General features: G+C 34.9%; 1 protein-coding gene across 2 annotated transcripts in view; it reads right to left on the bottom strand.

Annotated features, from left to right (window-relative positions):
• The window catches only part of ZFPM2 (zinc finger protein, FOG family member 2), a 307,099-nt gene that overhangs the window by 244,387 nt on the left and 47,928 nt on the right, over positions 1 to 14,784 (bottom strand). Inside the window, exon 2 of one of the 2 annotated variants that reach the window (XM_017806522.1) lies at positions 1,720 to 1,878. The exons of the other annotated variant lie outside the window; for it this stretch is intronic. Coding sequence (XP_017662011.1) covers positions 1,720 to 1,878 — 159 coding nt within the window. The remainder of the gene's footprint in view (positions 1 to 1,719; positions 1,879 to 14,784) is intronic. 2 annotated transcript variants of the gene reach the window in all.

Here is a 14,784-nt window from a genome sequence, read left to right as displayed (position 1 = left end):
TTGGAAAAAGGACTGCTGAGATGTCAGAAGGCATTCAGCTTGAAGAATCAGCAGATGTTCTTAATAAAACATATAATAATCAAGATTCAGATTTAAGTGTATTCCCCTTTGATTCCTGATCTTCTTTAATACAATGGCCTGGATTCAGTGCTTTCCCTAAAAGATGTGTTTATTAAAGGGAAGATCCAAGATAACTTGAAAGTGAATTTGCAATACTGATTGCTATTAAAAAAAAAATCACATTTTTTTCTTTATTTCACCCAAAACCATAGTGTTTTCCATTGATGGGCCCTGGAAATGTAGTGAGAAGTACAGAGAAGTAACTAAATCAAACCGATATGGTATGAACTGACAGTAGTGCATAGTCTTCCACTGCTGACAGAAGGAATTCAAGAGATGCCAGTATAACAATTATGCACATGGTGGTTTAAATATTTATTTATTAATGCCAATAGTAGGACCAGTAATTTTTTCCAGCTAAGAAAAGTGGTGTCTGAAAGGCATGTGAACAAGTGAACACGAAGTAATTGTAATACTTGTTCACATCACAGTTATAACAGTATTAAATTCTCTGTTTGTAAAGCATTTCTGTCCATAATCTGTTCTCTCCTCACAGTAAGATTTGTAGCAACTGAACTCTAAACTATTGATTAGACTGTTTTGACCTCTTAGGTTGACTTACTAAGTATCAAGAACCTGTAGTGGAGAACTAAATTATTTTGTTGAAAGTATGTAAGCTACATAGAGGACATGTAGAAAACAAATCGTCATGCCTTCCCCACTGATGACTGAAGACTCTGTAGGAAGAACTAATATTCTGCAGTCAGAACACTTGACTCTTCCAATAGATTTATTTGACTTTGTCCAAAACAGATGAAAATAATACAAAACCAGAAGCATATCAAGCTATCATGAAAAAACATATGTCAATATTTGGGAAAGAACAGAAAGAGAAATCATCAACATCCAAATGCCTGAGGGATTAGTGGACTAACAGAAGAACACCACCACCACAACTCCAGCTATTTGATAGGCATCCTTACCTGCAGAGGACAAACAACAAAGTAATCAAGTGGAAATCTGACAGGAAGAAGGTTAATTCAATGCTTGAAATAACAGCACACAGCAGTGAGTTTTTTCTGTCAGCCGCAAGCACAACCTTCCAGACTGAACACTGGGTAAGAATGAATTGGTGTGACTTATGCTAAAATACCTCTATCTTCAATAATTTGCAAGTAACAAATGCACCAAAAAGGTATCTGCAACTTCAAAAGTTATCCTTTCACAAATCACTAGTTTTCTACATACATAATAAATTCTATAATAAGCTCTATTTTAATCCTAGAATCTACAGACACAATCTGTTTTTCTAGCAATGTTTCCTAGGCAGAGCACTGTTCCTAAGCAATGAAGACATGCTGCATTGCTAGCTTCGGATCTGCTGATAATTGACTTCTGAGGCCTGTTCTCTACAGTTAAATATGGAGAAAATAACACGGAGGAAAACATTAAAGGCAAGACAATTCACATCCCTGAAAAGCGTTTTTCAACACACTTAAATATTTACCTCTTACTAGACTTCATTCTATGAGTGACTCTTTTCCCCATTAAGGTACTATATTAATAGGGCTTTTTGTAGATTATAAACCAAAAAATCTTTTTGACCAATTGGACACAGTTTGGCCAGTATTCTCTCGAGAGGTTGGCTACAATGATTACCTTTATTACAAAAGAATTCCACTTCTTCACAGCTCAGATTTTCAGGCTCAAACTCTGCAGAAAAGCTTTCCTCCAATGGAAAGTCTTCTTTCGAGATAGTATCATTTTCCTCAGACAGGCACTCTTCTTCTTCATCCTCAGTGGCATCTTCAAGGGGCCCTTTAAAAAGAATCAGGAACACTGTGGCAAAACCATCTAAAAGGACAATGTGAAATAAAACCTTAGTGAACTTATAACTGGAGTTCTTTAGCTAGGTTTTCCTTCCACGGCAGTGTTCAGCATTTATTAGAATTGGACAAATAACATTTTATGGAAATTGAAATTGAAAGTGACTTTTCCTGATGACTTCAAATCAGAATATGCAAAATGTCATTAATAATATGTATTAATAATACTCATACATAGGGGGTTTTCATTATTCATTGGGTTCTAGTACTAAAACACAGACAGTTTTAACAGCGGAAATCAAAGCTATATTTGCAAAACCACATAAACAGTGAAGAGCCTTCTCTTGTTTGTTAGTGATTGTTTTTGATGCTGAATTACACTACTTAAAATGTTCCTTTTACAGGCTTTGTTAATCAAATTAAAAATACTGACAACAGTGAATTACTACAAAGGTATTAAGAGTACAAACTTCAGTTTATTCTGCTTTTGCTTCAAGCAGCCCCCGATGGTATCTAATCATTTATTTGCCAGACTCTTTAGCGGACTCCCAGCCAATGGACAGGACTCAGACAGACTATCCACTCATTTCACAGAGGGCAAACAAATGTTATGGTAAACTACCAGCCAAGGGCTACAGAAACATAAACCAGTTACAGACGAAGGGTACGAGTTTGAATTTGAAAGGGCAGCCTGAGGTCTTTGACTTTTCTTCTAATTACCTAGACATAGTATTGCTACAGATCCTCTCAAAAAGCCAGTGCCAGACAGACATATAACACAAAACACCCAGGTTACTGATTGGAATGTACTCAAAAATTAAAATTTCTTCTTTCTTATACACACACACTTCAAAATCATTGGTTAATAGTAACTATTTGCTAAAGACATCTCTTGTGCAGGGTATAGAATTTTACCCTAGATTTAAATAGAGATTTGAAATAACTGAACATGTTTTAATTTAACTAAGATTTTATTAAATGTCAGTATGTTTCAAAATCCATCTTAAGACTGGATTTCAAAGGAGAGATTTCATTATACATGGTTGAGGCTTGAAAAAATTACATATTTCACTCTCCAATGAAAGCACAGCCTCATTTATAATTGACTGAGTATTTCTTCTTCAAAATGAAAGCGAGCTAGTTAATGAAAAAAAATGTGATTTTTATTTATATGATAGTTTTACAGTATTAAATACACTATTCCTATATAATCTATCATGCTGAGATACAATACATAAATGATTGTGTTGTGTTCAATGAAAAGGAAGGAATAAATTTTTAAAGAAATCAAATATTGACTACAGTCTAATTTTATGTAATTTATTACAAACCAGTGACTACCTACATTTATTAAAACAGCAAAATTCACTTTAGGCTAGGTTGTGTAATTCTTGCTTCAGAGGAATATGATGGTTACTTTTTATTGAAATTGATTGAGATTCCCAGCTGGGATTCCATAAATTAATATAGCTTACTATCTTTCATGGAAATATGACTCTCTGTGCCAGCTGAGAATCTGACCAAATGAACCCACTTTTGTGGTCACACACTCGCCAACACTAGCTGTCATTCAACAATATAGCTCCTAAAATAAGGGGCTATTATTATGGCTGAAGAAATAAAGATTCTCACTATCAAAGTATCCATTACTGTTAATTGCACCTTCCAGCCACGCTGGGAAAAAATCCAGCAACTGCATATGCACAGGGAACGGAGAGTGGCTATCGCACTGTACGGAAGAGAGAACAAAGCACACGCTGGAGCAGTGAGCTGCAGCTGAACAGGGACAGTCCAGGCACCTCACGTGTGTCCAGGTTCATGGCAGAAATGAAAGCACAAGGGGTTCTGCACAAATTATCAGAAATACTGTTTAGATTTCACAGTATTATTATAATGTGACATTGTCTGTAGAGTCATTTATTGGTGTGCTCTCCTAGTAACATCTGGATAAATAAACTAGGAAGGAAAAACACAATGAAACAAATAATACGCTATTTTAGGGAAATGTAAATTTTTGCCACATATAAAGATGGACAAGTACCATATTTTGCATCATTTCAAATGAAGCTACATGCCTTTAATAAATTTTCCAAATATTTTAAATTTGGGGGGAAAATTTAAACTTCAGCCAACATTTCAGTGAAAGTCGATTTCCTGCTGCATGACTGGTTCTTTGTCATTTGACTTTTTCAATGTGTCTTGCAAAATACAGCAAAAGCAATTTATCTGCAAGTAATCCAACTGGCATGTGTACATGACATTTAGGTCTGTTTCTAGGTGTTAAACCAGTTTATTTCATCAGGTCACCAGTAAGCAATCAGAAAACTAACCATCACTGTATGTTAATTAGGAAAAGAACAGAAATACAGTTGGAATGCTTTCATTTGCAGCACTCATGGAAACACACCTTATGATTTACATTGACACCCTTTCCAAGAAGGCAGAAGAAATACAATGCACACGCCAAATCCACAGAGCCAGTTCAAACTCCTGTCATTCTGTGGCTTGGGACTTTATTTTTTAAATGAGTTTCAGACTAAAAAAATCTTGACTAATGTCACTGCAGATACATCCTATGTATGAACAGGCATGTAACATTTCCTAAAGTTACCTGTCCAAGCATTTGCAAGCAGAAACGTAAATGCTGTCACATCCAAAGGAGATCAGAGGTATACATGCATCTACAATGGGCTTTGCCTTGTGTGTGCCAGCCCAAACACAAAACCCAGTGCTGTTTATCCAGGAGTGCACACATGGGCACACATCAGAGCTTTACATAACACCTCACCTCAGGGGCTGACATCAGAGGTTGCACTTCAAACACCAGCATGACTTTCGTTGAAACTGAAGGATCTGTGCATAAATTATTTTTCTAGGTTTCAGACAGCTGCTGCCTTGTCTAATTCACCCAAACAGAACTTGATCCTTGGGACAAATTCTGTCTTATGCACGTTGAGCCGTCTTTCATTTTTTAAATGTTCAAATACATTCAGCTCATACTGAGAGCTATAAACTGATAACTTTAACTAAAGAGTAAGGCATTGTTCAACATGAGTAAGACCAACCCAGGTGAATAAGATCAAAATTAAGTACTTCTCAGTTGCTCGTTTCATGGGAACTCAAAATCAAAGCCTAATTTCTGTGGCAATTTTTAATTATCACTCAAACATACAGTGGGTTAAAGAAAACAGTAAAATCCAAAGCCACTAACTAGGAAGTATAAATAGATTAAATTCTCTATTCTTGACTAGTTCATATTATTACTTGCACATAAACAGACAATTAAAAAAAAAAAAATTTTCAGAATCTCAAAGTAAAGATTACGTGGAACTACATATTCTTGACAAATGCAAACACATAAACTATGCATGCTTATGTTTGCCTAATTTGGTTATGTGCTTCCAAAAACCTCTTAGTGGTAAGAGGTAAATCAAGTAAGAGCTAAATCAAGTCAGCTAGAGAACTAAGAATTTATCTGGTTCAAAAAGTTTCAAAAAAGTTTCAAAGTTTACTAGCTCCTCTATCTAGGGAACAACCTGCACAAAAGCTATGCAACTTCTTCCTTGATTTAAAATACTTAAAAATACAGAGTCATATAGAAAAAAATAAATAAGTCTTTAAAAAGAATAGAGTTTCTTTCAACTGTTTTCTCTGATAATGCTTTTTTTCCCACAGTTGTTATTATGTTGATATATTACCTTCAACAGTCAGACTACAGGTTAATCAGTTACTTTAGTACCACACTCTTCTTTCTGCATTTATTTTAAATTGTTGATTTAATTTAACAGTATTACACTCATTACTTATACTAACCATGTTATTAAGTACCTATGGCACAAAATGTACTATGTCTGCTTTTATTTCAGCTGGACCAGAGTTAAGGTTCTATCCCGTTCTGATGAAAAATCCTTTTCAATAACTGCTGATTAAGTGTGACTGTACAACGACCACAATGACATAGCAATGCAAATCCAAAAATTTCTACTACTGAAATTCATCTGTCACATTCCCAGAGCAGCAACATAAGTGATCTGACAGTAAACAGCTCTGACATATGACTAGACTCTTCAGTAATTAAAACAGTAAAATTTCACACTTAAGCAGTTAAGGAATTTAGATGAATAGTTAATTGCAGAGATAGTCTAGATGTTTGTCTTCTCATTTCAGCAATTCTTCTCCTATTAGCAGTTTGTAAAAGCATGTGATGTAATCTAAGGAGAGTTGAAATGCTTCAGATCCATGACAAACAGTTAAGAATTCCCAATCACACCAAGTAAAATCTCTATTCCCGATCTTAAATAGGGGTACTGAAGGTAAATTAAGTCTCCTTTGATTCATTCTGAATTTTGCATGAAGCCCTGAAAAAAATGGTTCCTTTCTAAAACAAGCAAATACTTGTGTTGTACAAAACAGAAGATTTTGAGGGGTTGAGTAATTTACTAACTCGCTTGGTACTTGCTTCAATACACGAATATTTATTGACATAAACACAGATCTCAAATTTTTTCGCAAACAGCACAGATAAACAAGAGGCAGTAAAAAAACAGTACAATTATTGACAGCAAAGATGGAGTCAATGTGGCAAAAATCTGTATGGCTTAGTGGACACGGTAGTCCACTTCGAAAAACCGCCACATATAATTTCATAGAAATAACAGTATCTACTGAGGAGTGGCTGACGAGTGAGCTGCATGTGCCTTCATGGAGAAAATTACTTCTGATTGAGGCCACTTGCCAGCACAGTGCGGAGAAATCTGAACTGTGCTCCCTAATTTGTACTAGATTTACAGACACTCAAGGATGTATTTTTTAGCAGTATTAATGTATTAAATGCTAAATAAATATTCCTGAAATATCATATACTGTAATATAAATGCAGGCATATAGATGCAAGCACACAAAGACAGCTAGTTAAGTGACAATCTTTACACAGAGAGTAACAGATCCTACCTCAGCACTTGAAAAGACAGGCTACTTTAGCAAAACAAAACAAACACTGTAAGAATTTTAATAGAATGTAAAAGTGTGAGAATATACCACCAAAAAAAGATTTGCATTAACTTAACAACAGATGCCTTTGTTACAATAAACACTCTGAACACAAATTTGAGCATTGGACCCCTTGAGTGCCTTAGTTCTGATACATCAATGCTTGACTCCAGTTTTATGGTACTATAACTGTAATGAAATAATTGAAATTCAATAACATTGAACTGAGTAAGTTCTGTAATAATTTCTCACAGTCAAATTCATCAGACTTCTCCCTAATGAAACCACTTAAACACACGCTCAAATTAAGCATCTGCTTATATGCTTTCCTGTCCAGTGTTTTGCACTTAAAATGAATGTATCCTATGGCAGGGAAGTATCATTGAAATAATTATCTCATGAAAATGTGAAGTGGTTAGTTTCCTCTCACCCACCAATATTCTCCTACATTCCCAGAGCAGCAGCATAAATCAGTGCTCTTAACAAATTAAGAATGCTTCAGAAAGCCCACAATGTTTGACAGTGAGTGGCTGGGGAGAGGTTAATGAGTATAATTAGAAGTAGTAGCATTAAATAGCAACAACTGTGATAAATCAGAGGCCTGAAATTCCTCGGATCTACATCAGACATTTTGCATGTTCTGTGGGATCCATTCGGTATTTTCTAAGAAAACATGCTGCCACACACAGATTATCCTTAGCTTATGGTAAGACCTAGGTATGTGATGCTCTCTGATTACAGAGGGAAAAGCTTCAGAAAAATCAATCCATTTGTCTCCTGCTTCAACAAGAAAATTTTCTTCTAAGTACAAACAATTACAAAGAAAATTAGCTGTGAATTCTATTAATTCGCATTGCTGGAAAGGTTTTTCCTAAAAATTCAGTTAGGAATACTAAAAATACAATAGAGGGCTCAATTTATCTAATTTTAAATATGGCAATGGCATTGAAGATACTATACAGTAGTTCAGAGTTCTCTACCTTTTGAGAATTTTTCATACAAGACTTCCTAGAGACTTCCATTCCAGTTAACTCAAAGGAGTGGTTGTCTCCAATGACTTTGCTTTTACAAAAGCCTGGAGACAAGTTTAACAGTGATCTGAACAACCCCAACAGAAACAATCCAGCTTCTTCTTTTGAGGAAGAAATTTTTGCAAGACACTACCTAAAATATACTACCAAGTTCCTTGTTGAGAATCTGGATTTCCTGGGTTTTGTAAAATTTTTTAAAATGCCCCTGTTCAGATATTTCAGACCCTACATGTTCAACCATGGTCAAAATAGGGACTGATATAATAAGGTAGATAATTATATCCTTTAGCAATCAGAATAAATTTTCAATTTCTGTCAAGGACAAGGACTGCCAGATACTGTCAGGACTAATCCTGAGATGATCCATACTCTCCTGAGAAGGAGAACTTCCAACTAGAAGTAACTAGATAAATCAGAGAAATGGAAGTACACAAGTCTGCAGCTAATATCATAGATGATAATAAAGGAAAATGGCAATAGAAATTCTTCTGTTGAACTAGTTGCTCCCCCAACAACCTGACACCATGAGTGTCCAACGCTACTTTTCCCTTGTGACTTTTGGTTAATAGAGATCCAAATATTCAATTTTCATAGTAAAAAATATTGTCTCTCCCTCCTTTTGAGGACTGCAAATTGTTTAATCACATAATTCCCTGAGAACAGAGAGAAAAAGGGCAAGAGAAGAGCCTAAAGATCCTTATGATAGACATTAAATGGCTATACCTAATCTTGACAAACTGACCACTGCAGGAAAAGCTTTAAAATTAAGCTACTGGCAGTAGGTAACTGAAGAGCAACTGGGAAATCAGTTTAGAAAAAAACCACTTAATTTCTTAAGGTCAATATTTGTCAAACAAACAACTCCCACCTTTGCTGAAATGTTTCCCTCATCAGTCCCTTAAGTTTTCTATTTAGCTTAACTCAGTTATTTCTGTCATTCCTATTCTGTTTTGAGCTCTACTCTAGAGCAATGCTGTCTGTGCACACTGAACCTCTCCAGGCTGTTATGCAAATTGGCTGAACTTCCTAAGTTTTGTCCAGATTCCTTCAATTTGTGAGCAACTCCTTACATCTTCATTGTGGCACCCAAGCAGAATGAACCATTTCTCACTTTCAAACTGGGAGAAACTTTACGAACATGATTCAATGATGAACTTACTAGAAAGAATGGAGAAGAAATGCTCTTAAGGACACTATAAACCTATACCAACCTGATATAACTGAGCTTAACAACAAGAAAAAAGCACAAAAGTATAATTCTGTAGAAAAAAAAAATTAAAAAAGGAGTTATTTTTAAACACCTAAGTTCTTCCTGCAGCCATTCACTTTTAACGTAAGTTGCATCAGGGGATCTGGTAGGAAGGAAACATTTTTATTAATTTTCCCCTTATCTGCAAGAAGAATGCTGATTTTTTTTTCATTTATGTTCCTTGCCTGCAGGTAGTAGACCAAGAAAATCATATAGCAGAAATTTTTTCTTTTGATTAATTTCTTTCCATGTGTTATGTTATTTCTTATATATAATTGATTTCAGGTTTTGCTCGTAGCTGTACATCTTTTTGTATCTGTACCTACTGCCTTCCTTCAATCAAGAAAGTTGAAGGAAATTACCTGAATTTTGTTAAGTTTATTAAAAAAAGAGCTCTGTGAATATTTAAATTGAGTTTTGAAATGGTAATACAAGAAAGATATTAGAGAATTTTAATAGTAGGTTCAATTTGACCCACAGACTATTGTAAAAAGGGTCAAATTTTATTCAAATTATTTCTTTATGGAAAAAAATACGAACACTTTGATTTTAATAAAGTAGATTAATATTCTTCACTGCTAGGTCTTTTGGCACTTCTGTGCATGACAGCATTAACCATGCTTGTATATAAACTTTTCAAAGACCTTTAAATGTTCCACTAATTTTGAACTTCACTTTCATTTATCCCCTTGTCTTTTTTTCTCTTACCATTATGCTAGGGGCCACAACAAAATTGACAGTGCCTATGGTCAGTCTGCTCTTAGAGCCAAGGCCAGAATATTTCCAATCAATAAAGGTGAAATGATGAAAAAGTGACCACTGACAAAATGCTTAGGGAGACATTAATTTTAAAAAATAATATGCAAGTGTGCACAGAACATGAGCTGCAAGACCTTTGCAGTTAAGTTTCAGACCTCAGTTTTCAAGTAGGGGCTCATGCCAAAACACATCTTAATTCTACCTATGCTCGTAACAGCTTCACAGCAGATGCTCCACAGCAGATGTTGTTCTGGGTATTTCTGGTGATACAAGAGGAGAAAGAGAAGGACAGAGGTGACCAGTATTGTGACTCAACACCCTACTAAATTTCAGCAGCAAGAGAGAACCACCAGAGTACCACAACCAGTGCATCCACCTTTCTGAAGGGAATTTTTAACTAAAGCCTGAAAAGCAAACAGGACATTGGACATAAAGCTCTCAGAGATGAATTTGTGATCCTTTTACATAACTTTCCACATTAGGAATAATTTTGCAATGGTGATTTATCAGTAGTTTTCTTAATTTTAACAGAGTTAAGAAGGGAAATTTCCTATTTCCTTGGGCAGAAATGTTATCCTTGAAGTATTTTTCCCTGAATTATGATATATTTTGCAGGTTTGGGGTTTTTTTACAGTATGATTCTGCTAACTTTTACAAAACAATTTTTGAAATTACTGGAAATCTAATTTGAAATACTGACAATATAATTTGCCCCACAATACACAGCCACCACCGATGCAAATATTATCCAGTTCCAGTGAATTGTTTCAACTAGATAAGTATGATGATATGTTTAAACTTACAGACTTAAAAAAAAAATTAAATCTTCTTACACTGTGTAAGAAGATGACTTAATTCTGTGACATTCCATAAAATTATATGCATTTATGTAATAAAAATGCAACTATTTGATGATTCAGATGTCTATGAGAAGTTATTGATTTTTATATCTAAGAAATATAAAAAGAAAAATATAAAAAGAAAAATATATAAGATATTTTGAACTTTTTTTAACATGTTCATATTGTTTTCTATAGGCAAGGTATTCTAAGTTTTAATATTCACCTTTCTAATAAAGGAAAATCCCTCATCTTGCATCTTACAACAAAAGATATAAAACTTAAAGCTGCAATTTTAGGAAAATACTCAGACTCTCTTTTCACTTTACTACCATAAGGTTTGGAGGTTTTTCAACTCAACTTAAGAGAATAGAGAATAGACACATCTACACCAACCAGTCCACACCCCTCATATAAGTTCTATGGTATGCTGCTCTAAACAGTCCAGGGAAATCCTCTGAGGATTCAGGTTCCAGAAATTTTCAGTGAATCCTTTCCTCCAGTCATAGCAAACTGTGACACTGGTAAGTAAGAGGAGTTTCTTTTCACGTCCTAACCTCACCATTCAGGGTCTCAAACACGTAGGTAACACACTGCCTATTACTCAGGACACTTTCCTCTACAGCCTATCTCCTTCCCCGCATACTGCTACAGCAAAGCAGTTTCAAACACCATACCCCAAATAGGACGAATTCTATCTTAGACATGGACAAGTGAGGCTCGGAGCTGAAAGCTTTTCAGAGCCACAAAGGCAGCAAAAGTTCGCTCTGCCTCCAATTCCAATGCTGCCCTTACTCCAAACACGGGACTTCACTGGCAATCACATGAGCAGTGAGTGACACATACTGGTATTTGCTGATCACTGTTCTCACTCACCTGCTGGAGGGAAAAATGTGATGCAAGTAGGAGCACTTTGAAGCCACTAATGATGCTGCTGCAGTGTATTTAATGGCCAGCATGTTAGCTACGATGAAAGAGGAACCTCACATCAAGTACATTAAGGGATCAGAGGAATACATACTCATTACTCACTGTAATTTTACAACCTCAGTTTCAAGACAAAATACTCACATTTTTCTCACACAGCAAAGACACACTATACTGATATATAAAATTAAGAGGTCTTTTTTCTTGTGTTTATTTAATATTTTCTAAGTTTGTATGCAGCTGAAGAATATTCCTGTTCATCATTTTCTCAGATGGGAACTAGTCTCTCATCTCTGTACATCATCATGCAATTAAATCAAAAAGCAAAAAAAAAGAATCTGGACTTTTCAGATCCAAAAACTGGTAGGGAACTCGTGACTTCTCTCTCAGGCTACTATTTCTCTTCAAATTACTATTTCTTTTCTTTCCCCTGTCTTTCTAATATAAGTGAAACAGAGAACACTGCAGAAAAATGAGCCCCTGAAAGACAGTCCAAATTCAAATTCTAGTAACATGATCAAAGCTACTGAGATTGTATGCAGAATTCAGTGCCAGTTTGGGTTAGACCTCAATAAAAAGTCAGCACACCTAAACTGATGCAAAAAACTTTGATGCATACCACAATGGCACAGTTAAAGGAAAAATCTGAAGCCCCACTGCAAAGAAATGTTAATGCATAGTTTCTTTTCTGTGGCTATTCACATCTCATTTTGTCCACTACACTGTCGATTATGATTAGTTACAGTAACAGTTGGTGCAGTTTACAATGATGCACCATAAGGGTGAAATGTATTCTGTTGTTTGTTTGTTTTTAAGATTCTTCAAAGAATATCAGTATAACAGCATTTATTATGTTAATTGCAAATATAATGGACTATTAACCTGTGCTTCACCAACATGTACACCTTATAGACACCATGAAAAAACTCTGACTTCTATCATCACATCTCAGGAATATGTAGTATAATGGCAGCATAATACAGGTCACATATATGATAGGATTTATTGAAAAATAAAAACATTTATAGATCATGTATATAAATGCTAAAATATAAATAAGCAAACTATATCTTTTAAAATAAACTAGAAGTGCATGTTGCAAAGCATTGGAGTTCTTTAATATCCCTGCTCACCTTTTAACTACTTTAATTTGATTCCTCACTGACAGGAACTGTGAGATTGCACAAAATACATTGTACGTCCCCTAGAGTTGGCATAACCTGCTGGTTTTCTGAGTTAATCACTAATTAATAATTTGAAAACACAAAGTCATTATGTCATTTCCAGACAATGAGCTTTTAAATGGTGCATGTTATGTCCTAGCCTTTTCAGTAAGAAAAAATAAGTTTTATTCCTCTGGAAACCAGATGGCTGGTAAGTGTTATTATGAGGCTATGCAAATCTCAAAGCAATAAGCATGAAATCAAAACAAGAATTCATTTTCCTCTCCTCTTATCATGATTGTTGTTTTGCTGAACCAACTTATGGAATAATACAACTCCTACAAATTAGGCCACTGGATGCTTTGGCAATGATGAGTTGGTAATCCATCCCTTCTTTCTTTTTCATTGAAAATAGGAGTTCTGAAAATATTTTTTCACCTATACTTTCAACCTTCCTCATATTTTGTTCTATATGCCAATCTTATTCCAGGTTGAGTATTCTCAGTAAACTTACTCACTTGAAAAGTTTACCAGCTCTACTATTATTACAATGTAATTATCAAAGTATCCTTGACTGGTTTATGTTTTCATTCGGCCAGCTTTTTCCTTAGGAATGAAATCCAGAAGAGTTATTTGTTATTTTCTCTCACTTAAGGAGTAAACACCTGCACCTTCATGGAAGTGACAGTTTCACTCTACAATTAAAACTCCATACTTCAGAGATCTTCAAAGGTCAACCACGAATACAACTACATAACTTTGCAGCATCCCATTTTACAAAACTTGCAGAATACTCTGAAAAATCTTAAATTGCTAAAGCTGACAAAAAATAAACTAATAAACTAAATATGAAATATTGATTTCCAAATGGAATTGGCTTCCAAATATTTAGAAGTACCTTAACTGACAAAACATACACTTTTAAAAACTTCCCATGGAGCTAAATATTTTGAAAAGGTCTGGTATAGGAAGACACTGTAAAAAAAAAAGTATCGGAATGTCATTCTATATGTCTTAGTCCTACTTTTCATTCTTGTTTATTTATTATTACATGACAGATTCACTGCTAATAAATTTTAGTATTGAATTTTATCATTTTGTATTTTAAATCCTTACATGTAGTATTTAATATTTATGGAAACATCTCAGTGTTCTTACATCATAATGTTTCTTGTCTGTATTAACATGTTAAAACATTTCTAGCTACTATCACACTATGTCATTTTATGAAGCAAATAAGAGCAGTGACAATTATGTAACACTGCCATTGGTTTATCATGAAATAATGTCAAAATATGACTAAAGGACTAATCCACAAAAATAAATTGAAACTCTTTTCCCCAACAGACTTCTTGCCAAATGTAGTTCCCCTTAATGAAAAAAATCATATTTGCCAAAGTATTTTCAGTAAATAATTGCCCTTTTTTAAATCTCTTGCCATAGCTACTAACACATCTCTCTGATCTGAGTGACCCTGTCTGAACAGCGGGTCGGACAAGATGGCTTCTAGAGGTCTCTTCCAACCTCAAGCATTCTATGATTCAGTATTAATATCAGGAGATGTTGCACATTTTCTTACACTACCTCATCAGGAGCCAGACAGAGCCCTCTCTAGTGTACTAGCACATCCAACTGCAGCATCAAACAGACATAAAGGCAACAAACATAAGAAGAATATCCTTGAATTCCCCCATAGCTATCAAGTCAAGAACAAGTGCTCTAGTGAGATTTTAACTAGACACAGACTATTTATAGCAGCGAGGCAATAGTTCCAATGGATCCATGACTGCAATCAACACTGCCTGCATTTGGGTCCTGGAAGGTTTGACTGTATGTTAGACAAGCTCTTCACTCCATCTTCCCTTTAGGTTTTATGCTACAGTTGCATTTCTTCTGTCTGCTGGTGTTCTATGTTAAACTTGTGAAAAATTGCACTGACAC

This window comes from Lepidothrix coronata, unplaced genomic scaffold (genome assembly GCF_001604755.1).
Source record: "Lepidothrix coronata isolate B3197 unplaced genomic scaffold, Lepidothrix_coronata-1.0 Scaffold15, whole genome shotgun sequence".
NCBI lineage: Eukaryota > Metazoa > Chordata > Aves > Passeriformes > Pipridae > Lepidothrix > Lepidothrix coronata.
Note: the sequence above shows the minus strand (reverse complement) of the source record. Positions and strands in the feature narration are given on the sequence as shown.